The sequence below is a fragment of the Oryzias latipes genome, chromosome 18 (genome assembly GCF_053564925.1).
Source record: "Oryzias latipes strain Hd-rR chromosome 18, Olatipes_Hd-rR_3.1".
Taxonomy (NCBI): domain Eukaryota; kingdom Metazoa; phylum Chordata; class Actinopteri; order Beloniformes; family Adrianichthyidae; genus Oryzias; species Oryzias latipes.
Window position 1 is genome coordinate 4,103,574 of NC_136254.1, and position 27,342 is coordinate 4,130,915.

General features: G+C 41.9%; 1 protein-coding gene across 12 annotated transcripts in view; it reads left to right on the forward strand.

Annotated features, from left to right (window-relative positions):
* nrxn2b (neurexin 2b) overlaps positions 1-3,215 on the forward strand; it is an 806,770-nt gene extending 803,555 nt beyond the window's left edge. For 10 of the 12 annotated variants that reach the window (XM_078936626.1, XM_078936630.1, XM_078936628.1 and 7 more), the window contains one exon: positions 354-3,215. In XM_078936626.1, the coding sequence (XP_078792752.1) occupies positions 354-1,258 (905 nt within the window). In that variant the 3' untranslated portion in view covers positions 1,259-3,215. The remainder of the gene's footprint in view (positions 1-353) is intronic. The other 2 variants (XM_078936632.1, XM_078936633.1) reach the window with 1 other exon arrangement.
* Positions 3,216-27,342: the final 24,127 nt, after the last annotated feature.

The following is a 27,342-nucleotide window of genomic DNA, read 5'->3' on the forward strand; positions in this document are numbered from 1 at the left end:
CAAGACTAGGAAGCTAGACGTTAAGGATAACTATTGTAGTGCAAGAGATGTTAAATTGTTGATTGTTGTGTGTAGCCTATATTTCCATCATGCAAGTGATTTAACATGTAGGACTTTGCAGTCCAGGGAGCTAGATCATAAGAGTCAGGATTAGGGCAGGATATTGCTTTTCCTATACACTCTAGTGCAGTCTAGATTTATTCAAAGTTACCTTTGTAAATAGAATATACTAATCTCATATTAATCTGTAGTTTTGTTGTAATACTGGAGTTTTAATCTAAAGTGCTCTGCTGTTGTGATTCTGTGTCCGAAGCCTAACACTCTTTTCCTTCGTTGTCTCTTTCTTCTTCTAGGAGGTGAATTAGTGTTGCCCATTATTACAGTGGACTCCCTAGACCCCCCATCTATTGCCACCCGTTACCCAGTAATCCCCCCACCTCCCACCACACATCGCCCTTTCCTCACCCTCCTTGAAACAACCAAAGAGACCCTCCCTTTGCCCAACGTCCGGCCCCCATGCCCATTGGACCAAGAAGACTGTGAGGAGACCATTGAGGCGTCGGCCCATGGCTCAGGGGAGATGACTGAGACAGACGACGAAGACTACTTTAAAAATTCCCCCTTGGTCACTGATAGGACTGTCCTTCCTCCTCCCCCGGCAGTTGAGGGTAATGTCCAGAACCCCCAAGACCGCCATTTTTCCCGCCACCCCATTTCTCACCGGCCGTCTCTACCCTCAACGCCAACTAACAACCCTGACCAGCTCAGTCCACGCATCAAGGCTGTTGGTGGCGGCAGCAGCAGCAGCAGCAGCAGCAGTAGCAACAACATCCCTGCTTGGAAAATAAACACCAGGGACCAAGTGCTGCTGCCGCCAACTCAACCCTCGTCAGATCCGAGCCACCGCAGAATCCCCGGAATAACCTATCCTCCAAATTTCCCCCATGTTCCTACTCCAGACCCCACATCTCCGGGCGGAAGACTCCCAGGTGCAGTCGAGGTTCAGCAGTCCAGCAGCACCACGGGAATGGTGGTGGGCATTGTGGCCGCCGCAGCTCTCTGCATCCTCATCCTGCTCTACGCCATGTACAAATACCGCAACCGCGACGAGGGCTCCTACCAGGTGGACCAGAGTCGCAACTACATCAGCAACTCAGCCACACAGAGCAACGGTGCTCTGGTGAAGGAAAAACAGCCCAGCACTACCAAGACAGTCACAAAGAACAAGAAGAACAAAGACAAAGAGTACTACGTTTGAGTTAGCACCACCGGCACACAGACGGACAGCAGACACTCTTAGAAAAGGAAAGAAACGAGAGGAAGAGGGGAGGCAGTACACGGAGCACACCAAACATCCCACCAGTGGCTAGTTAAGTTCAAGCAGTATTGACAGAGGATCATGTGTCGTAGGATTGATTTGATTAACAAAACCTGTTAACCAGTGTGCCAACATCCATGTACGTAAAGCTGATGCCACAGTAACCGATGGGCATTATTCCACCAGTCGTTTCAAATCTCAGATACTGTCGCAAAGCATCTCCAACAGTTTCATGTGTCAAAACATTTGCAGTGAATACAAGATGCTGAGTCTAACTAACATGTTAGCCTTCCTCTGGAAAGTAAACATACTGCCAGTTTAAAGACATGCTGTATTAAATCCACGCCCCCTCGCTCCCATCTGCAAGTGTTGAAGCATCTGTAGTCGGACGTCTCTTTTCCTGCCTGACTGCGCTCCGTTTCTCTCCTTATCTGTGGTGTCCAGCAGCCGATGCAACCTAAACTCTGCCGTGTTTCAAGCATGTAGTACTCAATTACGAAAAAGAGTTAACAGTTTGTACTTCTGTTAAGTTAAAGAAAAAAAAAGTAAAGAAAAAAAAAACATGATTGATGAACATAACAACGTTAAACGTAGCAAATATGTGAGATACCACCTCTCCGACCTAATGGATGCTAACCTGTAAGTTCAGCCGCCAAAAACTTCAGGCCAAACCTTGTTGGTCGCCCATTGTTCCAGAAGAAGTGTCTCATGGGCTTCTGGAGCACCAAGGTGCTCCCTAGTGGGCCAGCAGAGAAACTGTCACATACTTACTAATCGCAGAAAAAGATAAAACGCCTCCAGCAAACCCGATGAACTCTGTTCTATATAATTATGAATATATGTATAGACGTTGCAGAAACCAATGGACCTAAACCATGTGCAAGTCTATAAGTGAGTTTGCTGACAGCGAAGATGGACTTCAGGATTTTTGACATCCAAAAAGTTTCGCTAACCTGTTCCCCATTCCCCAGACCATCGCCCGTCTCACAAACAGTATGGCTGATGAATTTGCCTTGCTGCAAGACCAAGTCCCCTTGGTTGGTTGTTGTGTTTTTATTTGATTCTTATCTCTGAAAAGAACAATATTTTAGGGTCAATCGGAATTCATCTCACTGGAGTTCCACTGTGGAAACAGATATTTCGCAGCCGGAAATGCGACTCTGTCTTTGGGTCTTCTCTCGCCTGACTGGACTGACGGCAGCCAACAGGAAGCTTTGGCCTCGCCACAAGCACACTTTTGGGGAGAGCAAAGAAAAGGTGAACGGCGGTTCCCTGGAAGATGTACAACTGAACTCTAGTATTCCAATTTTCTCAACTCTATTAAGATGATAAAAAACTGAACCATGACAAGAAAATTCATGAAAAAGGTTTGTGAAATGTCTGAATATTTGACTCTCATACCATAACTAAGAGAAACGTCTTTTCCCTGTTATCATTCCTGTTTGCAGAAAAAATGACAGTGATTCTGGGAAACTGAAATTTCTATTTTCTTTAGTCAATGAGCAAATGTGGGTTATGAGCACATTCTCCTTTTGCAAAGAAGTTCCTCTCATTCCATCCTCTTGAATCTATTTTTCTTTTCTACATCCACTCCTCCCATGGCAGATTATATGTCCTGCATCCTGTTGAACACTAGCTCTGTCCATAAAACACTTTGGTTTGAAACCCATCCCATTCTTGTCTGTGTGGTGAGGGACATGATGGAAGCCATTTTAGTTTACAAGCTCCATCGATCTCCTCTCCTGCCACGTTTGTCTGGTTTCTCTTTTTCCATTCCAAGAATACTCCTCCCAGTATCTTCCTGTTCTTTCTAAATGTTATTGTAAAGTGTTCAAGTGAGATGACTCTAAATATGTGTATATTAACAGAGGGAATACACTTGGTTATATACTTCTTACTCCCCGAGTCATGTCATCTGTTTGTCTCCTCCTTTATGACATTAACAGCTCCGTCGGAGGACTAGCCGTCAAATCTTAAGCAGCCTGATGCGCATCTTTATTGCTGAGCATTAGCTCATGGCTGTAGGGGTGGCCGATACTGGGAATTTGGGTCTGATCTGATACCAAGTAATTACAGGGCAAGTATCGCAGATATCGATACTGAAACCGATACTTTTTTCTTAAAATGATTGATTATAGAACAATATCAGAAATAAACATGTTTTGTTAGTGAAGGGTATAATAATAATAAAAAACAGGACGGAGACTTTCGGCGAATAAAAAATGTTAATTATCTAAAGTACAACAACGTGAACTGAACATACACACCAAATACAGAACATGTAGGAAAAAATAAAAAATAAAAGGAAAAAAACAAAAAAAAATACAGAACATGTATATTAATCTTGGCATAATACAATAATAATAAAAAGAAGAAGAAAACAGATACTTAGCAATTTTTAAAAAAAGCAAGAATGTAACAAACATGTTTTAATTAAAATAAAGGCAGTAATAAAATATCAAAGTCATTATTGAATAAAGTAAACAAAAGTGACACTGTAATAACTATAATAATTTAAACAACACAACAAAAAAATACTGCAATTGGTACAAATATATGGTCCTTTAATGACTCCAAGGTGTGATCAGCAGAGAAAAGTGGAGGTGCATTGTTTACACAGACACTGTTGCCACATCAGACAGTTTCCCGCACACATTGGATGGGTTTTTACTGAAATTGGGCTGTTTTTTGCCCAATCTGGCAACACTGGACACAAAAAACCGAAAAATAGACAGCTATGGAAGTTTCAATCTCATCACGCTAGTACCAATAATTCCCCTTGGTGTCGATACATTTGATACTCAGATCGATACGCCCCCCTGCAGTGAAATGAACAGCAGCTATCTTCTCTAACATACACAAGAGCAGAAAACCCCGCTCTGCCATCTGGTTTTTGCAGAGTGAAATAAACATTAATGCAAAAAATGAATCAACACACTGCCACAAACCGAGTTACAGGTGGGTTTTCCTGCAGAACTTCAACACTCTGCTGCTGCGTATTCCTTTTGTGTTTCTTACCAACCAATGTCTTTCTTTTAAGGTCAAAACAAACTTCATCCTGTATGGAGGTGGTGGAGAAAAGGAGAGTTTTCAAGACAGTCAAGCATTTTTTTGTTCTTAGTTATGACTGTGTACTTAATAGGATGTTTCCACATAAAATACTTTTTTTCATCTACTTTTTAATGAGTTTTGAAGCCAAAAAAAAGCTTCATTTCTTCAGTCATACTATCATTGCAGAGTAAAGTCTGGAAAGTATGAAGCGTTCTTCCCATGAAGGCACAGAGGGGGAACATGAAGAAGATATAGGGTCGCAGATGAAAGAGATTATGACTACGCAGGTGTTCTTCAAACAACAGGAGGTCTGAGGAAAAATTCCACAAAGTTTTTAAATTACAACCGAGTCTGAACACAGAGATAAAACATGTCTCAGAGGGACCTGCACTGTTGGAATATATCAGTTTCTTGGATAAAAAAGGATAAATACGTTATACACATTACATATTTCAGAAAAAAGGTTACAGATTTTTGTTTTTTCATCTCCACAAATAACGGAAAAAGTAACTTTCATCTCTGTTACATTCTTCGTTTTCACCTGCGATGGACTAGCGACCTGCTCCGGGTGTACCCTGCCTTCGCTCAATCTGGATGGACTCCAGAAACCCCATCACCCAAAATGGGATTAACCCTTGTGCTGTCCAATGGGGTCCAGATGACCCGATCCTTACATTGACGTTTTATCCCTACCATGATAAAAGTGGAAAGATTTCATGTAATCCATGGACACCAGTGAAGATCACAAATCATTGAAGAAAAAAGGTTCAGAACACTGTCTAGTGGGTCTAGATGACCCCACTCCCAATGTTAAAGTGCCTAGGACAGCACAAGGGTTAAGCAGGTTTATTACATTAATGGATTAGTATTCACTTGGTTGCATACGTCTGCTTTGCCACTAAATGTCATCAACCTATCAGCATATTTTAGAGTCAAAGATGAATATTTACCCTATGTGCATGAAAAGCTGCATAGCTCAGTTGGATGAGCCCTAGGAGAGCACTGCAGGAGTCATCATCACTCTGAGTTTTACAGAAAAGAAAAGAATTACAATTTCCTTTTTATTACCAAGCAATTTGCGGATACATTACACAGAAAAATACTGAATACCACAGCTGAGAACACTTATCAAAGTTTTAATTAGTTTGATCCAAGTTCTGATAACCCACTGTATGTTTACCTGAAGCACTGCTTAATCCCCATCACACTCAGTGGTTGACCACAGACAGGTGAGTGAATGATATACCTTCAGCGCTAAAGCATACTGCTGTGTTCACACCACCTTGGGTAATGCGCATTCAAGTGACCACATCCAATGTAAAGTCTATAAAAACTCACATGCATGATGTTTCGGGAATCTGCGTTCAAAACTTGAAGCTAGGCAAGTTTCGACAACCATTTTCAGGCCCTACGTACAAAATGTGTCGCAGTTGAACGCAAGTGAACAGCTAAACCAATTGAACTTTGACCAATCGTGAATCCGTTTTGGCAGTCCCATATGGGTAGCAACTTATTAAAAACATGGAGGTACCAAATTAATAATTGCTTTTTGTGTCCGGCTGGAATTCTATGACACCAAGTCTTTCATGTATGTGAACACCGTATGGTAAAAGAGCATTCCAGAACCAGAGTTCAGCGTGGTCGTCAACACGTATCACATTCCTGGTGTGTACATAGTAGAATATGTAATAGTTTCATTTAGGTGTGTCAAATTATTGCGTTATTCGAGATGAAAATTGAAAAAATGAAATTTTTAATGCAGTTAATCTCATCTATGACTAGAGATAAAACAATAAAATTGTTTACTCGCGTGAGCGTTTTATTTGAGCTCGGCTGAAAACTCGTCTGTGCGCAGCACACGCGGCGTTGCTGCTTATTGTCCCGATGGGTTAAATAATTCATTTTAATTTTCATAATTTCCAATCCAAATTTTTTCATTAACATTTCATGTAATATTATTCTCACTCCACGCACCTGCTCGTGGTCCGGCCCTTCTATCGAATTTTAGAACCCAATGTGGCCCCGCGAGTTAAAATAATTGCCCACCCCTGGTTTAGAGAGAAAGTTCACCTCTTACCGCTTGTTTATGTCCAGATGATGAAGCTAAAGTTTGATTTAAAGAAGCCGGGGCAGTGATACCAAAGATTTAAGATAGATGACCGGAACTTCTTTTTTAGGTGTGTATTATCTCTGTGCGTTGTCACTTTTTAATCCACACCCAGGAGCCAATCAGAATCGAGAATTCATCTGGACCATGGCACAACATAACTTATCACCATCATAACTGATCACATGGGGCAATAAACTGGAAAAAGATGTATCAACAAAGATATTATGGTATTAATAAATGAGTTTGTGGTCAGTATGTTTTGCATCACTCAAAACGTTTTTCTACTGTTTAATGTCTTGAATTAGAAAAATGTGGACCTGATGTTTTGTTCTCCTTTTTTCTTATTTGTTCAAAATTGAAAAAAATCCTCTTTGGTGGTGTAAAAGTAAAGTTTGGAAATGTGTTATTATAGGAAAAATTCGTAAAGCCACTGTTTTAGTTCGATCTTTTATTTTGCCACAACTTCACAAATTCAAATAAAAAACACTTCCAAATGAGGCTTTTCTCAGCATTATTAGGTTCGCCAAACATAAATTAATTGGATTAATTAATTACAGGTCATGATCAATTAATCATACAAAAACGCTAATCACATGACAGCACTAGTTTAGTCATCATTGAACTTAAATTACATATTAATGTCATATTTCAAGCTTACTATTAGTGCAAATGCAACTTCCAACAGGTCTGCCACCATCTTCTGGAAAACGTTAAAAGGGTTTTAAAAAAATTGGAACATTTTTACCATCTTTGTATGGAGAACCAGCACTGGTTGTGATATGCCACAGAATTGGTGGCAGAATGTTTTGACCTGGATTTCTGAGGAAGAAAAGGTTTGGGATGGATGACCATGGTAACCACTGCTGCAAGGCTGACGTGCTCTGACAGGAGAACAGCTGAACCTCTAATGAAATACTTCCTCCTAATGAACTGCTGCATAATTGGTGACAAATAAACCAAGAAGATTTTTTTTTTAGTTGTGAGAGATTTACCCCCAAATTAGACGTTGTGGTATAAATTAAAGCAACTTCTGCACTCACCTTTAGGGTACTTTTCCCTTTACATATAAAGCTGCGTGATTGTTTTGTTTTTTTGCCTTCATCATCTTCAGAAATTATCTCATCTTCACTTTGTATGACCAAGCTTTAAATTCCTTAAACATGCAGTAGATACAGAAATTCCAATTCCGTTCACACTCCAAACTGTTTTAGGACAACGGCAAGTCATAGGTAGGGAATGGACAGATTTCCAAGGAACATTTGTGGTCAGTTTTGCTCTTTAACTCCCTACAGACGCTAGTGCAGCTGAATATAACCATTACCAGTTTTTTTAGCTGAATTTCTTGCTTTAACATCACAAATTTATTTACAATATTGCAAACAATCTGCTCTAAAGACGCCGATTTAACAGAGGAGAATCAGGTACTTCAGCACCAGCGATGGTAGATTAAATTTTAAACTTGAGTCACACTGTTAAGCCTCGTTCCCACTTAGCGGAACAGTCCGGTATGGTCCAGACCAGTATTTTGAACGTTTCCATTGTAAAGTGGACCTATGAAGCTTGACCGAACCGTACTATTTATGGGCCCCCATAGTTTGTAGGTCCATAGAAAAATGGAACTGACTGGTTAGGGCAGAGCTACTGTTAAAACCTGCTTTTTTTGTTTTTCCTTTTTTTTTCCGGTTCCGGGTTACAGCACAGACGCGTCTGGCTCACGGCGGCTATACAACTATCTTCAAGTGTCTTAAAAGTTGATTTTCTCCAAAAAAAGAGAGCCCCTAAGAAAATGGCCCCTAAGAAAAACCATGACTACGAAGACCTTAAAAAAATTCTTAATGATATCCAAGCTACGTTGTATCCTTTCATGGAGCAAGTGACCGCTAAGCTAACTCCTCTCATGGAGCTAATGGAAGAGTCCCGGATGCTCCGAGCTCAAAACGAGCAAAGACAAAACGGGTCGACATTCCGGAGAAAAGACTGGACGATATGGAACAACAAGCAAGCATGACTAATTGTAGTAGGTTTAGGGGATGTCATCTGGACTTGGTTTTAAAGTTAGAAGACGTTTCACCTCTTATCCAAGAGGCTTTGTCATCAGGTTTGTGAATCAAAAACACAAGCTAGCTCAGATGAATCAAAGGAGGAATCTGAAGGGATCTGCTGCTTATCTGAGTGACCATCTGACCAGAAGAAACGCTGAAATCACCAAACATGCCAGGCTTCTCAGGAAGCGTAAGCAGATTGACTTGGGTTAACCCTTGGGCTATCTTAGACCCCACCTTTACTTTGACATGTTCTCCCCACCATGACAAAGGGGGATAAAGGTGGAAAGATTTCATGTAATCCATGGACACCAGTGAAGATCACAAATCATTAAAGAAAACAGGTTCAGAGCACTGTCTAGTGGGTCTAGATGACCCAACTCCCAGTGTTAAAGTGCCTAGGATAGCACAAGGGTTACAGGCTGCAGGATTTACGTCAAACTGCTCGGTCCACCGGACCGGTCTAAGGTTCTGGTTGTGAACACCAGGAAGGACTTTGAGAAGTGTTTGATCACGGACGTTGGAACCAACATGCAGTAATAAATCAAAACGCCAAATATAATTTCAAGAGATTTGACGCCTGGATTCATCGCTTTCTCCAAAAGTCTGAAGTGACCCTGATTTTCAGCAAATTTCTGACCTGCAGACAACTTGACCTCAACTTTCAGCACAGCTGATATCAACTAAAGAAGGATATGGACCTTAAAAATGTATTTACTTTATTGATGTGAAAGATAAACAAAGGTTTTCAGCCTAAACTCATTACTTCTCTGTTTCACATGGACATAGGGTCCAAAGTATTTGTCCCTGCTTTGTAGGGTTCCCATAATCACCTAAACATGCAGAACAAACAATAACCACAGATGCTAGAACAAAAATCTGCTCCAATTCAAAAATCAACCTCCGCCTCTGTTGTCATATATAAAAAAATATTGGGTTTTCTTTGTGTAAAATTAAAGTCTCTAACATTGGAGTAAGTGGAAAATTGCACCTTTTTCTAACCTGCATCTAAGGTTTCAAACATACAAATCGCATTAAACCACTGCATGATGGGAAATAAAACAGCTGTGACCACAGTGTCATCCAAGAGGATCTAAAAACAGAAATTCTCATAAGTGGTACATTATGTTCTTTTTGAAGAATATTGTTCAAAATTTAGGAAATAAATCAATATTAGTTTGTGAAATCCATCCAAGAACAGGTTCATTTTCTAACCAGCAGCTTTGCAGGTTCATGCAGGTTCCTTTTTTATAAAAAACATTCAGAGAAAATAAAATAAAGAGAACGCAAAACTGAGTAAAGCAACAAAGAAGGTAGATCTTTACAGATTCAGAACACGTAAATTTGGAAATATATTATTATATGACAAATAATGCATCTTCTGACAAACCCATGTTGTCTCATCATTAATCATTGACACAGTGGAAGAAGAACTTCTGGCTTCATGTGTTCTACGCTCCTCTGGTTTGGTGGTTTGCACAAAAAAGAAAATAATCCATTTCTGTTAAAGTCAGTTTGTAGCCCTTATTTATGATGAACAATTTTACAGAAACCCCCTTGTTTTCAAGACTCATGGCTCTGAAATCACAATTTTTTTTATTTTTACACATTGGAACAAAATTGATCACTTCCCTCTGTTAAAGGGCCTGCATCATCATTTTTTAGGTATTTAGGTGTATTCTAATGTTGAATTGCTCACAAAAAAAAAATGCAAACACAATATTTTGTTCCTTTTAAGCACTTCAGAGCATTCCTTTCAAAAAAAGACGTAATCACTAGCCTGGGGTCGGCAACCCACGGCTCAGGAGCCGCATGCGGCTCTTTGGCGCTGCCATAGTGGCTCCCCGGAGCATTTTCAAAAATGTTTGAAAATGTAAAAAGATGGGGGAGATAAATATATTTTTTGTTTTAATATGGTTTATGTAGGAGGAAAAACATTACACAAACATTCTTAACGTTTTCCAATGCCGTAAAAATGTGTAGAATAAATATTAAATTTTAACATTTCTGTCAACGAAGATTTGCGTCATCGACTGCGACACACGTTTCTACCAGCAGGGCGGGATGCTAGGCAGGTGGCTGTTTTAGAAAAGGGCGGCGGTGTGGTGGGCCATGGATCCCAAGGGGAAAAAAAGAAAAACAACTAAGGAGAACAGAGGATTATACGTTTCTTGGACCGTATCATTTGCATTCATTGCCAATGTGGAATGATTGTCTGAATGTTTGCTTTGTAGCAAGAAGTTGTCAAATAACAAAAAGAGTAATGTGGAAAGACATTTCCAGGGAAGGCATGCTACATTTGCAGCCCAGTTTTGCGATTGCATTACTGCTGGAGAAATTAAAGGAGCGCAAAAATATATTTAAGAAGTGGATTGCGTCTCCAAACTCCACTTCTGCTGCAAGTTTTGCTGCAACCCAGTAGATAATTAAGCGTGGAAAACCGTTTACAGATGGTGACTACTTGAGGGATTCTTTCATCAACATATCAGAACACATATTTAAAGACTTCAAAAACAAAACCGAGATAATACAGAAAATCAGAGACATACCTCTCTCCGCTAAAACAGTGAAGGAAAGGGCCATTAAAATGGCAGGCAACATCACCGATCAGCAAATCAAGGACATTGATTCAGCGCCAGCATACTCAATTGCCTGTGATGAGTCGTGTGATGTGGTCAATATTGAACAGACTGCACTTTTATGCAGGTATGTGAACTCTCGAAGGGCAGCAAGAAGAAATGATCCAATAAATACCACTGAAAGGCCAAACACGGGGGGAGGATATATGTGAGGCTGTGCTGAAGTGTTTAAGTGACAATGGAATAAACACCAACCACCTGATTTCAGTGGCTACAGACCCAGCATGAGAGGATCAAAAAGGGGGTTTGTGACTTTGCTACAGAAAGCGTTGGATCGAAATCTGCTTGCATTTCACTGCATCTTGCATCAAGAGACACTGTGTGCACAAACATTCCCATCAGAGTGTGTGGCGGTGATGAACCTTGTCATTGAGATGGTGAACAAGATAACTGCAAAAGCATTGAACCACCGTCTGTTAGTTGACAGCGAATATTCCAATCTACTGCTACACAATAAGGGGTGAGCTTTTGTGTCGGTTTGTCATCTGTTTAGAACACGTAAAAACATTCCTGGAAACCAAAAACCTTAACTACCCGCAACTGGAAGATCCCGAGTGGCTCGAAAAGCTGCACTTTTTGGTGGATATGACAGGCCACCTTAACAAGCTGAATGAAAGTCTGCAGGGGCGGGGAAACACTGCGCTGCAAATGCTTGAAGCTGTTCTGTCATTTGAGCGCAAGCTGACAGTCTTTGCCAGAGATGTACAGCGTGGCACGCTCTCCCACTTCCCCTCCCTGAGAGAATTCAAAGAAGCCCATCACGATCACACCCTCAACTGTGATTATTTGCAAGGTGTGATTGTTGAAATGCAAACTGCATTTGGAAGCAGATTTTGCGAGTTCCGAAAGGAAAAAGTGACACCCTCTTTTCCTGTCACACCCCTGGAGATCGATCCGTCCTCGTTGAGCACAATTCCAGGAGTAAATCAAGCTGACCTTGAAATGGAAATGGCTGATAGAGCCGACAAAGATTTATGGGTGTCCAAATTCAAACGTCTGACAGCCGAGCTTGAAGATGTCACTCGCCAGAAAGCTCAGCTTGGCCAAAGCCACAAGTGGAGTGAAATTGAAAGCCTCCCAACACCCGAGAAACTTGTCTATGACACGTGGAATGCTCTTCCTGACAGCTATAGGAACATGAAAACATGCATTTGGAGTATTATCCACCTTTGGATCAACATACCTGTGCGAGCAGATATTTTCAAACATAAACAACATCAAATCAAAGTATCGCACCCGCCTCACAGATGACAGCTTGCAGTCCTGCGTCAATATTAAAGTTACATCTTACATGCCCGATGTTGAGAAGCTGACCAGTGATGTCCAAAAACAGAAGTCACATCAAACGGGTAAGAACACAATCCTGTCATAGGCATATATTCAGTAACAAAGTAGCTGCTTTTATATAGTGATGTCTGATTTTTGTCAGTATATATTTGGAATGACACTTAGGGATATTATTGTGTTTTGTTGCTCAGGTCTGCGGTGGTTGCGTGTCAAAAGAGAAGAGGAGGCTCCTGCGTTTTACCCTTGCACTTGGCACAGAAATCAAACTTAACTGTATTAATTTGATATTTTGTACTTTACCTTTTCAAAAGGCTGCTGTTTTCTTTTACAAACGCGGGCTCTGTTTAGTTCCCAGAGAAGGAGCACGTTGTGCACGTTCCATTTTGTTGTTGTCTTTTCAAATCCTCAAAATAAAAACGACATCAAAAATCCTTTCATTCATTTTCTATACCGTTTTATCCCTTTCGGGGTCATTTTATATATATATATATATATATACACTTCAACCATTTGATTTGTTTATCAGATCAGACGGGAAATGTGAGAAAGAAGAAGCAGGAAGTGCCAGAGATCCACATGAGTTTGAGTCGAAACTAGAGCTGAGCTGTATAGGGAAAGAGAGTCGAGGGAGACGGATGCCCAGTTTAGCTTAGTCTGTGCAGTTTAGTTTAGCAATCAGCTAGCGTATTTTATGAATGATTTTCTGTTTCATACAAATACCCGTGTGAAGCCCGATGAGACAACTGTCTTGTGATGTTGGACTGAAAAAAAAATTGAAATGAATTGAATTGAATTATATTGCAGTTTGGATTTAAATAAGTGGGTGGAGATGATTAATTTGCACCAACATGATCTTCCTGCTGCTGCCAGGTTTCTGTCTCAGAATAAATCCACATGATGAACACTTTTCAAATCATTTACTAGCAGACGGTTTTTAAGAGACAGATCTAATGTTCAAGTCACCACACTCAATTGTTTTGTGACAGTTTCTAAGATAGCACAAGGGTTAAATAAGGCCTTAGTGACAGGCACCTGTCTGGAGGGTTCTGTTGGTTTTTGGATTGGCGAGTTGTAGAGCTTAGCGCGATTCGTGGCAGAGACAGCCGGTTTCAATGTTAAGTCAATGGTACAGACGCAATCTGAGGTCTGAGAAAGGTCTAACAGTCGCGTGACTTTTGCATCGTGACTTCTGCACAATTTGGTACCTGTCTGAACCAAATCACCCAACAGTACCTATCCCGACCACTGCTGGACAAAGGCGGGTACACACCTGGACAGTCACTCGCAGGGCCATCGCGATCACTATGCCGGCTCCCGGGTGGCGAGCTGCTAGCCAGACAGAGACACGATGCAGTAGGAGGAGCCAGCCTGCTCGGGCCTCCTGAACTTTGTGATATTTTTCTTATTTTGTTCTCTTTTATAAGAAAAATGCCACATGCAGATGTAAAAAACTTAAAAAAACATGGTTTTATCGGAAGGTGACTTTAAAAAAAAAACTTGCGCAAACCAGATACCCTTACCCTTAACTTTATTTTTAAAGCAATTCCCTTGTGCAAAGTATATGGTTCAAGACATAACCTGGCTTCATTCAAATTTAGACAGTAGTGTGAAAATGACACAAAAATGCTGTGGCTGTGGCCATGGCATCTTTTGCCAAAAGCTGGGTGTGGCTGTGTGATCTTGCCAAGTGCTTGGACAGGTTTCTATAGCCTAGTAATTGTAATTTAACTACCATAATTTGAATTGTAACCTATTACATTCCTCTGTTACTGACAAAAGCAATTCATCACTTTCTAATGTGTTCCCACCAACCCAGTCGAGCGGTCTACGATCTTAAAATTTTATGCAAGCCACTGGCGATCCCCGTACAGGTTTAAGCGTTTTTGCCGGATAGCCGGTATTAACCCCTGAGGACAGTCGTGACTAAGGCCCAAGTGTTTAAACCTGTCAAGTGAAGCAGACTGTCCAAGAAGAGTAAAAAAAGTGTAACATTTGACTTGTTCTCTGACCTGACATTCATTCAGCTCTTTGCAATCAGCGTTTGTTCAGTTTTCAGACTGCCGTCAAGCAGTTGCAGCTTGTAAAACAAAATCACGTGACTAAAGATCTTTTCAGTCATTGCCCTGGAATTACGAAGGCGGGGCAAAGCTATGAGAATAAAGGAAGTCCTACGCTCTGTAATCCTTGTAGGGATAGTTCACTGATTTGTCATAATTTTTTTTTTTTTTTGTGAAACGTCTGTATCAACGTCAGGTACAACACCATTTACATACTACTTTGGTACGGCAGGGTCATGGTGCAAGGCGGTTTCTGAGGAAACTGCAGCTAAGAAGGTACACGGATAAGTGTTTATCACAATCATATAGATTGTTGGGATAACAGCGAGAAGCAATGTGTAAGGAGTTGTTCCAATGAGCCACCATTCATCCGATCACGTTTCAGTGAGTTGCTTTGACTCATCGTCATGGTTGCTACATTCCTACTTTGTTTACATCCGGTAATGCTCGGGTGTGGTGGCCATTTTGGTCAATTTCATCCGCATGAAGCATGGAGCCTATTCAGACTGAGGAAACTCAGAGTGAACTGAAACCAACCATCGTAAAAGATGGGTCTGAGACAGGTTCTTGGTCCCGGACCAGTGTCTGCTTGGGTGCATTCAGACTGAAAATGTACATAAATCTTACTCAATTGTGTGTGATTTTTGCAAGATGCAAACACAAATTTGTGGCTTACCCTGACCACGTATGTCTAACAGACTTTAAACGCATGAACCACCGATGTATACCTTTTATATCGCATATATGGCGCACAGATCACGTTCAAATTACATAATTGGCGCACCAACCAATAACGAATTGCATATAAACAGTGCAGTAGCCACACACGGTCAATGTTCCACGTTGATTTCCATGTCCCTTGCGCGGTTTATTCGTACTTGTCCCGTGGTTTTCATGTGGTTCATTCGTGATAGACCAAAACTTTTCTCACTTTTTCCACCTATATTCAAATATGACCAATTGTCATCCATGCAATTAGTGCAAAACATACATGGTGGCTGTGTGACACGACCTTCAGAACCAACCGTTCAACCCAACCACATTATTATGTTATTTTTTTGGTTTGCATCTCTTCTGTCTGTTAAACTACGGACATTTTCCTTTTTTCTTTAACATCCCTCTGGCTTAGTTTAGTGTTTAGTAGTTTAGAAGGCCACCTCAGAGAATTGTTTGTGATCACCTTATAGTGCAGGAACAATGTAAAAAATCCTTTCACGGCCTGTGGGTGTACTCTGAGTTATGGTGATTTATCTAAGCAAAGGTTTTATGGTGGAACATGAAAACATTACACAGGAATACAAACACAGTCATAGAAAAGTATTGAGTGGTTTGTAAAATCTGGCTGCAGTGCATTTTTGTAGTTTGGTGTTTTCAGTCCTCACAGGAAATGAAAGACACTCCTATTATGAAGTCAATGTGTGAAATGTAAAGGTCTTTGCACCAAAAAGCCTCAGTAACGATTGAATTTGCACGCTCTCTGAGGTGCAGGATCAAGTCGAAAGCTCCGTTTGTGACTCTGAAGTGAAGGTTTGTGAAGGTAAGAAACAAAAAAGCGTTTTTTTTTTCCTTCCCTGTATTCTATGAGGTGTTTCCTCCCTATTTCATCATCCAATCTTCCACCCAACTGCGAGCTGTACCCTGTGGCCGATTTTCCCATTTACTTGCCAATCTCTAAAAATATGATGTGCACACATGCATGGATCACACTATGATGAGACACCTCAAATATTTTCCTGTTAAAATTGATGACTGCACTTCCCACAGGGAGAGCTTTGTTTTGTGTCGACCCCCCCTTCATGCCCTGCTCCACATTCATCAAATCAAAAAGTGAAAAAAAGCTGCAGCATCATTTACCCTCTGGCGGAAACTTCAGCTCTAAATGGGCACGTGAACTGCTTTCATACGAAAGGAGACACTATTGGTTAGACAGACAATCACCAGAGTCATCTCAGCCACTGCCCCTGCCATGCCACGCCAAGCGTCTGTGCACGTGTGTGTGCACGTGACGGCGAGAGGTGATGATGAAGCTTCAGAGACAATTTGTGTCTTTGACTCTCTCTGGGTAAAAGCTGAAATGAGCTGTGTGAGACGCTGGTGTGTGTTTAATCTCATGTGTGATCAAGAGTCCTGAGGCAGGCTTCCTGACAGAACGGGGGCCCCTCAAAACTTTGTTTTTAGCTCTTATCCAACGTCATGCTGCTCAGATAATCTTCTTCTGCTTTTCGTGTGGAAAACTGCTCAGTGGTTAAATGAAGCGCTGCAGAGCTGGATTGTCATTGTTGTGGTCACTGGGGATGTTCAGGACACCATACAAGCTTTCTGTCAGTTTACAAGGAAACGGCGGTTGAATATTTGATTCTACTTTTATGAGTCATTAAAGGAGCAAAATGAAGACCAGAGCCAACAAAAGGTTATCTGGATGTCATGAGCAGCAACAGATCCAGCAAGAACTAAAACTGAAGGAACAGTGTTGGGAGAAGGAGGCCACTGCTCATAAGAAATTCATTAAGGAAAAGCCTTAGTGGGAAATGACAAATGTGTCCTTTTTGGTTTTTACAGGGGTGTTGGTGTTCCCAGACCGTTCCAGAGAGGGGAGGTGAAAGGTTGGTAAAGCTAGACAAAAATACAAAACAGAGAAAAACACTCATAAAAGCAAAGGAAAGCTACATAAATCAAGACAAGAAACAGCAGCCTGCACTGTGAACTTTTAAACAAAAGTTTTCTTTCCCGTATAAGAAGAAAATGATTGCAACCAGATAAATTTTAGAAAGAAAAATTCTGAACTTTGGGGTGGACCTGTACAGGCTGTACGGTGCCCCTGGAGGGTCGTAAAGAGGAAACTTCAGGGAAGCAGGTGGTTCTGAAGGCAGAAGGTCCACTAAAGCAGCTGTCGCAAATCCCCGGGCCGCGGACCGGTACTGGTCCATGGGTCATTTGGTACCGGGCCGCACAGAAAGAATACATAACTTACATTACTTTCAATTTATTCTTTCCGGAATCTGAAAGATGTTTTATTTTGAAAATTTCCCGATTCCCTGCTCCATCCGTCTATGTCACTCTTGACGCAGGCCAAGGCGCTCGTCTCGGTCACGTGATAGGATACCACTAAAATAAAACCCAGGAGCTAGCAAAATGAGTAAAAAACCAACGTCTTTGGAAAGTTTCTTTGCCAAGGGGAAAAGGCTCAGCTAGGAGACAGAAGAGGAACCTCCGACGTCCAAGAAAAAGAAAGCTATATTTAATAGACGGTACTTCTTTTTTGCACCACGAGTGTGGGAAGGGGAGAGGACGATGAGAGCTGCGCGATGTACAATGTCATGCGTGTCAAAATAAAAGCTTAGGGATCGGCTTGTCACGTCTCTGTTCCTCCTTCATTGTAGCGTTGGTACAATAATCATTTGCCTCATCTTAAAGACCGGTCCGTGAAAACCTCTCCTGATGTCTTACCGGTGCGTGGCGTGAAAAAGGTTGGGGACCACTGCACTAAGGGACGTCATGAAAATGGAACGTACCATTGTCGTGCGTGTGGTAAGTGTATTGTGAAGTATTTGTAAGAAAAATTCAAGTTGCTCAAAGTTATGACGTTTGGATGATGCTGTTGTACGGCACCCTTAATTGACTGTATAGGAGAACTGGATTGAGTGACCCCTCCCCCTTGTCATTCCAAACAGGAAGTACCCGCTAATTCCAAGAAGCCAAAAACTCACAGCCTTCTATAGAGAAACAAACAGCTGTTATTCATTCTAACCCTCATTCAGCTGTTAGTCATTCTAATCTAATCAGGTTCTTGATAATCTTAATGTTTTTTTTTCTGTAGTTCAAGTTATTCGAATTATTAACCGACCAATCAGAGGCCTCAATAAAAGCATGTGGTCTCACAGCAAACATTTGAAACGTTTAATTGACAGATTCTCCTGGGGCCACATTTAAAGTGGAAGGGGAGCGGACTTCCAAAGAGCTCACTCTTCATTGGGGAGAGTGGTTGCCATAGAAACACTGACTGATTCAGATCCATACTGACAACATCTTGCTCCAACATGGCGGCGTCTGTATCATGAAAAACTTGCGACTGAATTGACTTCACGTTTACCAACAGGCCGACACCCAATAGAAGGCGAATTCCCCGTCAAAAATCTCTAAAATGAAAGAATTTTGATATAAAATATACCAAATAAATATGATAAGGCAGTAAATATTTTTTAAATAGAACTAAAACAGAGACCCAGGGGTGCTAGGGACGAGTGGGTGTTGTGTTTGTGTTGCTTGGATGCTGACACTCCAGCCAACAGGAGGACAGGGCGGACGGCACTTTTAGGGTTCTATTTGTTATTTAGAAATGTGTGTAAACAATTAGAAACTATACGCATAAAGCTAAGGGGAAGACAGAGACTCCCTCATCCTTGTGTCCACTGGAAGAGGTTGCTAGGCACAGCCATCCACCCTCTTCCTGCTGCCTGATAGGAAAATGCTGCAGAAACCTCCAGAAATCCGTAAATGAGGCAGAGCCAAGGCACCAAAGAGAGATAAGAGCTGCTGGTTTGAGCCTCCACTGAGAGAGACGCCTCCTTTTTCATCCCAGAAGTCATCTGGGCGACATCCCACACATCAAACCCTCTCAGTTTCCCAATCATTGCTGATATTCACTTGTTTTCATAGAATAAGTCATTCAACAGCAACTCCGGTTTAAGAGTTTCTCAACTTAAACATTTGTGCTCAACACTGATTAGAATTCTGTTCTGCTGGGCAGACTGCACTGGTGTGGGCGAGACTCTGCCCTTTCAGAATCCAAGAGAGCGGTGGATTGCATAATGGTCAGTGGCTGGATGCCCCATTATTGGGTCATCACAAAGACATAATATTCATGCAACTGTGTCTGAAAGGCATTAAGTGAATTTTGCTCATTGAACAAGTTTTTCCTGCAATGTCTCCTAAATGGGCTTGGCTGCTTCCAGAACTTTCCACACTTCGTGCTGCTCTGTGCCAATCACAGATGGCAAAACCAAATCAGCGGTTCAGTGGATGAAATAAAGACATCCAAACGAGAGCAGTTGCCTAAAACCAGCTGTGGGGCCCGAGCTTCCTGATATATGGAAGATGCCGAACGACCAGAGAAGAGCTGGAAGCTGGAAGCACCTGGATCATGGATGGCATTGCAAACACGCATGTGCATGGAAAACTGTTTGAAAGCGTGACCGTTGGTGGAGTACGAAGCAGGTGGAGCACCTCCCTCCTCAGACTGAAGGAGGTTCACTCAGAGGGGAAATCTCTTTATGTCACTGCAGGAGGCAAACAAGACTGTGGACTGCCAGTGCTTTAAACATGAACATGTCATATTGGATAAGCAAAACACAGGCGACACTGCATCCGCCGCGCGGATTTTCTCCAAACCGCCTTGCACACTGTTGTAGCCAGCACTCACAGATGAAATACATTCTGTAGAAATAATTCATAGCGGCGACAGACCGCACGGAAACACGAATGGTTGACTTTTACGGTTTTAGTGCAGTTCTGCACGGCAGGGAAAGTCACGTAAAGGCTTATTATGTCCCACATCTCATACCTGCTAAAAATGAATTTTGTAGAAAAAAAAAGGTTAGATAACAGTGGAAGACACCATCAAAAAAATGGAGCCAAAATCTAATATGAGATATCATATTTTATGGGATGGCCAAAGGACACAAAAGGTTGGCAGCCATTTTCTGGAAAAGTGTGAAATTTGGAGATTTTCACACTTTTGTATGAATGTTCCTTACAAAATTTCATAACCGAAACCGAAGTGTTATTTACCTTTGACCTTAGGAAAAACTTGCCATGTAACCCTTGTGCTATCCTAGGCACTTTAACATTGGGAGTTGGGTCATCTAGACCCACTAAACAGAGCTTTGAACCTTTTTTCTTCAGTGATTTGTGATCTTCACTGGTGTCCATGGATTACATGAAATCTTTCCACCTTTATCCACCTTTGTCATGGTAGGGAGAACACGTCAATATGAGGGTGGGGTCATCTAAGATAGCACAAGGGTTAAAAAAACTATAAAAATCACTTCTAGTACCAGCTACAAATTAAAAAACCTCTATAGCGGAGCCAGTTCAGTTGATAATTAAGACAAATCGTGCATTTATTTAGTACTAACACCAAATCATGGATGTACCTTAGGATCCCTTCATTCACAAATGACGTTAGCCACTGGAAAAATCCAAAATGGGGGCCATACACTCAGTTTTCATAAATATACTCATATATTTCTGATGCTCGATAAGCCTCCTGGCTCATCGAGCATCACTAGGAATCTATTAGGGAAAATATGTTCGTTCAAAGTTTGTGGATTTTGGTCATCCCAGATATAATGTGGTTGCTAAGAAGAGAGACCAACAAAAAAGCAAATAGTTTGAGAAAAAATGTAGATTTGGCAGAGAGAGAGAGAGTGAGAGGCGAGTAGCAGGAGCTGAGCCAGTGAGTCAAAAGGTGGCGAGGACGGGGAAGGATGGCACTTGCGGACCGCTCAACGCCGCTCTCGGCTTTTGTCTTAAAATGGTTTTTACTCTTTAGTCTGTTCTAACCAGGAGAGGAAAAAATCGGAGAAAAAAATCCCACAGTTTTGAATGATCACCGATTGTACTTCAAAGAGGAAAAATGAAACCATTTTCTGCTGGGATATTTTATCACCCACTGCTGACTGTGTTATATCTATTTAACTCAGTCTGAAAATCCTTTGAAATGACCAGGATAAGGTCAGCAAACCTTTGTCAAATCCTGAATTTGCTGTAAGGGGTCAGACATCTAAAGAGCGGGAACAGGAAAGGGCGGATCCTTCAAACTGTCTTCTGTAGCGGGTGAAAAAAAATGCACACTCCCAACGGCAACTCATTATAGTCCAATTGTGGACATAACAGTGTGAATGTATTCCCGGAGATGTAAAGGTCATGCTGATGGAACGCAGAAATCATCTCAGTTCAACCTGTGCTTTCCATGTCTGCTCTCCCGTTATTTCTATCAGCCTTTTCCCATGAAAAGAGAGCAATAACACCTTTTAAAACAAATTTCATCAGACTTTATACCATAGTCCAGGTGAATACTCGATTCTGATTGGCGTGATAAGGGACAGTGATAATGTACGCCTAAAAAAACATGTTCTGTCACAAAGCCCAAATGTTCTGCATCGCTGCCATGGCTTCTTTAAAACTACATTTTGTTTTATCATCTGGACAAAAGCAAGCTTTTTTTTTTTCTCAGCCGCTGCAGTTCAGGTCGGTGCTGGCTCAGCTGTTACCATGACAACGCGCAACACCACCTATCAAATAGTCCGCTTTTTGTGAAACAGCGATCTACACTGAGAAAAATAACATGAATAAAGTACTAAATATTGATCAGATATGTATGGCCTTCTCGCAGATTTCCACAATTGTGGCTCCCACAGGGGGTCTCCTGTCTTGGTGACTCCCCCCCCCCCGGTAGACTGCCTTGGTTCACGCCTAGCGGCTGACTTAGAACTGGTGTGGACCAGGAGAACCCGCGGCGGGTGCTGACCATGGTGCTGACACAATGTGATTTCTGCTCAGGGATCTGCAGGCCAAAGTGAAGAAATTCAATAAACCGCGTGGGTTTACGTGTTCTTTGCCCGGTTTATTCGTACTTCTCTCACGTAAAACCACAACCTTTTTCACTTTTTCCATGTATATTCACGTTTATGCCATGGTCCGGGTAAATACTGGATCGTGATTGGCTGCTGGGAGTGGAGTAAAGAGTGATAATGTCAAGTGGGGGGGGACTGGTGAGCGTGAAGGACCCAGAATGCAGAGGCGGGAGGCACACGGTTCCAGGGCAAAGGATTTAATTACTAACAAAAAGCGCTGCAGAGCAGGAAAACAAAACTAAACTTACTGTGGTAAAAAACATGAACACATGGCAGAGGGCAGAGACGAAGAGACATTTAAGACATTAATGGACCAGCACAAGAGTAAGGCAGAGACAAGACTTAAATACAAACAGGAATGACAAGACACAGGTGAACATGATCAGGGCAGATTTGGACAGAGGAAGTAAAACTCAAGAACATGACAAGACAGGAAACCTTTCAAAATAAAACAGGAAACAGAACTCAAACATGACAGAGACCAAAACGGAAAGCAAAAACCAATACAAAAGAAACTCAAACCATGACAGATAATGGACAATGACAACACATGCCTAAAAATGAAGTCCCGGTCACATAGCTTAAATGCTCTGTATCATTGCGCTGGCTTCTTGAAACCCTTGTGCTATCCTAGGCACTTTAACATTGGGAGTTGGGTCATCTAGACCCACTAGACAGTGCTCTGAACCTTTTTTCTTCAATGATTTGTGATCTTGTGATGGATTACATGAAATCTTTCCACCTTTATCCACCTTTGTCATGGTAAGGAGAACACGTCGATGTAAGGGTGTTGTTATAGGATAGCACAAGGGTTAAAACCAGCATTAACATCTGAACAAAAACAAGCGGGAAGAGGTGAACCTTCCCTCTGAACGGATGCTCTATTTAACCCCATGTGATTCCTGACATAAAGCGTTCATAATCACATCTGTTTGGCACAATTCCAGGGTCCACTCCAGATTTTGGAGGTCCTTTTCGTTGGTGCAGCAGTTACCATGAACCTTCTACCTCCCGCCTAAATATACTTTACCATTCTGTTGATGTGTATCTGCTTGGCTGTGTGGCTCTCTCCTCCTCCTTCTCTCCTCAGAGGAAGCGTCACGGCGTTTAGACTAATTGACAGTGCCTCTTGGGCATGAAATAAATATAGTCCCAATTTACAAGTCAAATGTGTATCCGGGGTAGAGCCGAAAAAACGAAAAGGAGCCAAAAAAAAGGTGAGAAGCTTATTACTGGCTGCAACGTCGTGACCAAGGTTACCGAGAAGGGAGGGGTCCTGGGAAACATGAGAGACAACAACCACATCTGCATTCAAATGAGGGAATGTCAGCTGTTAAATGAACATGCTTTTAGGTGGTTACTACTGCGTCATGAATTCTACATTAAAATGCATTGAAATGTAACGAGGAAATCTTAATATTTGCATCCCAAACTGGATTGTGAAAGGACAGATTTGTTATTCGGTGTTACACAGATACTCCAGATGTTGTAGTAAGTGACTGTCAATGTGTTTTGTCCTGACTTTGCTCTGGATGAGCTTTCAGTTTGTGGGCACAGTTGGGTTTTCTTAAAGTTCTTACAGTAAAAAAGATGGAGTATAAACTCTTACCAGGATTCTCCAGGACTTTTGTGAAGTTTATCTGTATTGTAAATTTTAGTTATGCTTGCAAGAAGCTTCTTTCTCAAGAACACACTAGGAATTTAATTCAACTTTGCAGATGATTGACTCGCGTTGAGTTTTCATTGAGCCTTGAAATATTCCCAGATGCTTCCGCTGGGAATTTCCCACAGGGCAGAAGCTCCGGGGAAGACCTACGACACGCTGGAGCAGCCATGACTCTGGGCTGGAAAGACAGAACTAGAGGAGGTGGAGGGGGGGCTTCTGGGAGTCTGGGCCCACTTTGATGGCAGATTTATTCTCTGAAAGGTTCTTTTAAAGATCCAATCTGATTTTGTTTTTTAAGGGTGTTTTAAAATGTTCTTGGGGAATTTTTCTGAAGGTGGATGACAGATATAAAAAATGAATCTTAAAATTGCATTTATGAGGTCCTTTTTTCTTTTATATACAAATCATTGTTTATCAGGAGCAGACAAAGAAATAAAAAACATTTGACAAAGCTTGTAGGTGTAAGGTAGAAGGCTCTGCTCTGCTCCATTCTGATGCAGCCACCTGCAGAGGAATAGATCCACAAGCGTCTTTGTTTTCCTCGTCCGAGCTGGCATTTGGTTTAAACCTTGTGCTATCTTAGATGACCCCACCCTTACATTGACGTGTTCTCCCTACCATGACAAAGGTGGAAAGATTTCATGTAATCCATGGACACCAGTGAAGATCACAAATCATTAGCTGCGTTTACATGGGCAAAAGTAATCGGAAAGAACGCCTGATCGCAAAGAAAATGTGTCATGTAAATGGGCTGTTCGGAATACTCTGCCCCGATCAGACTCATTCGGATCAAAATTTCTTTCCGATCGAGATAGGTGGGTTATACCGATCGTTTATCCGATCGTTGTGCATGTAAACGGTTCATTCCGATCTTGCGTCATTACTGCTCTGGGTTACGTCACGCATAGACGGTGTTTCGCTGAGAGAAAGCTTTGGAGCGCATACAGGACCAATCAGCTGCTCTGCAGACGCTCTGCAGACGCCCCGTGAAAAGCGCCGCTCCGCTCTCGCCCCGCTGGCTTTTCGCCTCTCTTACACCCCTCACGAGGGGGATGTGGGGGAGGAGCGCTTTGTGCGCTTCGTGCCCCCCGACACTCACTCAGTCCACTGGCACTCGAGTGAGCAGAGCAGCCGGATCATTAATAACTTTGTGTTTGAGGGGAGGGAGGAGGATGCTATGTTAGTGTGCGTTTTGTTGTTTTGTTATGTGTGGGAGACTTCAGACTGCGAGCCGTCCCGCTGCTCTGGGTTAGCGGCTGCCGGCTTTAGGAGAACCGTGTGTCCAAGCAGAGCTCGGACCACCAGCACACACAGCGGCTTTGGGGCTGTGTGTGTGAACTTTTCAGAGCAGAAATAAATGTCGGTCAATCCTTAGAAACCATTCAAACGATCACGTGGATTTGTGTTTCCAGTTGTGTCCCGACAAAATAAAGGCTGATGTTATTCCCACACATTTACGTGCAGCCAAATTGCAGATTGCAGCGTTTCCCGCATGGTCCTGGATTTTGTGTCCATCAAGGCTAATGTTGTTAGCCTGTCCTAAGCCTTCTTCCAGCTCTGTTCTTCCACAAAAAAGCACTGACCAAACAGATTACATAAAACGATGAGGGAACAGGCGCTTCATAATATTCATGACATTAATAAAAGTACTTTTGGAAGATCGTCTCGTGTATTACTGAGCTGCTGCATAAAATAAATGTCTGAGGCAGATGTTTGTTAACAACGGGACTTCTTTCCTCTTCCGGGATTTTTCAACACTACTGCGCATGCCCAAATGATTTATTACGACCGAAAGTGTGAGCCATGTGAACGTTTGCTCTAATTGGAAAAAGGTTTTCTGTGCCCATGTGCACGGTTGAATTGTAACCCAACCATTGATCCGATCAAGATATTTTGCCCATGTAACCGCGGCTATTGAAGAAAAAAGGTTCAGAGCACTGTTTAGTGGGTCTAGATGACCCAACTCCCAATGTTAAAGTGCCTAGGATAGCACAAGGGTTAAACTGTGCGACTGGATAGCTCCAATATTACTCGCCATTTTTGCTGCACAAACAGTCCACAACTCAGAGGTGAATTTGTAATGAACTCCCTCCGTTCTGCAGAAACCATGTCTTGGTTTTTGATTTGGGCTAAAAACAGCCTAATCATAATTGAAACTCCACTGGGAACACTTTGACAAAAGATGGTCGGAGTGGGACTTAAAGCCTTCATCTTTTGAATCGTTTCTGTGTTCAAATACAAGTTATAAGGCAGTTTCTGTTGAATAAAGAAAACCTACAATTGTTTTGGAACAACCTCGAGCACTGAAACGTTATGAAGAGAAACGGTCTGACCGTTTGAAAGTCTCACCGTGACCTGAACAAAAGAAGGTCCACCAGCGAAACAAAATCAAACTCTTACTAATGTATTAATGGAGTTTATAATTTGGGATACTATAAAGTAAAAAATTGATTTGGAATATTTCAGCAAACATGCACATCATCTGACCCAAAACCTCATCAAAATCCTAACACCGCCAAGCTGCTAAAATGGTAGGAAAGACTCTACTTTAGCTTGACTTTTAGGTTAAAAGTTCCCCACGTCCTGAAAGCTGCACCTCCGGACTTGTGTGGAGAACAGTTTAATATTCAGCGTGTACCAAAAGTCATGTGAGCTCTGGACAGGACTGCTCTTATCTGGGCTTGTGTCGCCCGCTTCACTGGAGCATGGTACTGGTGTCGTTTTTTCCCATTATCCCTTGATATGGCTGACTATGTTTGAGGAAAGAGTCTCTTTTCTGCCCCACGTTCACTGATGCCGCTCAACTGCAGGCATTTTATTCCTGAGGAACGTGAGCTCTGTACATTATCAGACGCTGCTGGAAATGCAGCAGCATTAATGAAGCTATATCTACATTTTAATTTGGAGTGCGGTAATTACACCACCGCTAAATGCTAATGTATGGAACGGGAGGTCTGACTCCCGAATCGCCTGTTAATGAGATAAATCTGTGGGCAACACGTATTCAATTTTTCAGGCCATCTCCGGAAGAAACAACAAAAAAAAAGAAAAGAAAATCAGTTTTAAGTATGACGTGATTACAATGAGAAGGAGACTATATGTCTGATCCTCTAATCTCCAAATATGTCTTCTGCTGAACAACAGCATTCTGCTGAATGAACTCCATTTGGCATTTACAGAGGGAATTTGGGGCATTTTAATGACAATTGTATAATGGGGAGGGGCTCTGGGAATTGTAGTTTTTTGTATTTAAAAAAATTTGACCAGCCATTCTTTTCAAGCAGTTTGAAAGCTAATAATTTTTAACTATGACATTTTATTGTAGTTTTTCTGTTACGCAGTTCGAGTTGTCTTGAGTGTAAACTGAGTTATTCCAACAAACGTGACCTCTTGACTTGCAGCACCATCTGCACGTTTCTGTTCTCCATGCTTTACATGCAGGAGCGGCTTCATGGCTCCGCTGACCTCATGGAGAACTGCCACATGGGAAATCAGGATTCATTTCCCAGGGGCCGTGATGAGCCGAGTGTGGGTCCTT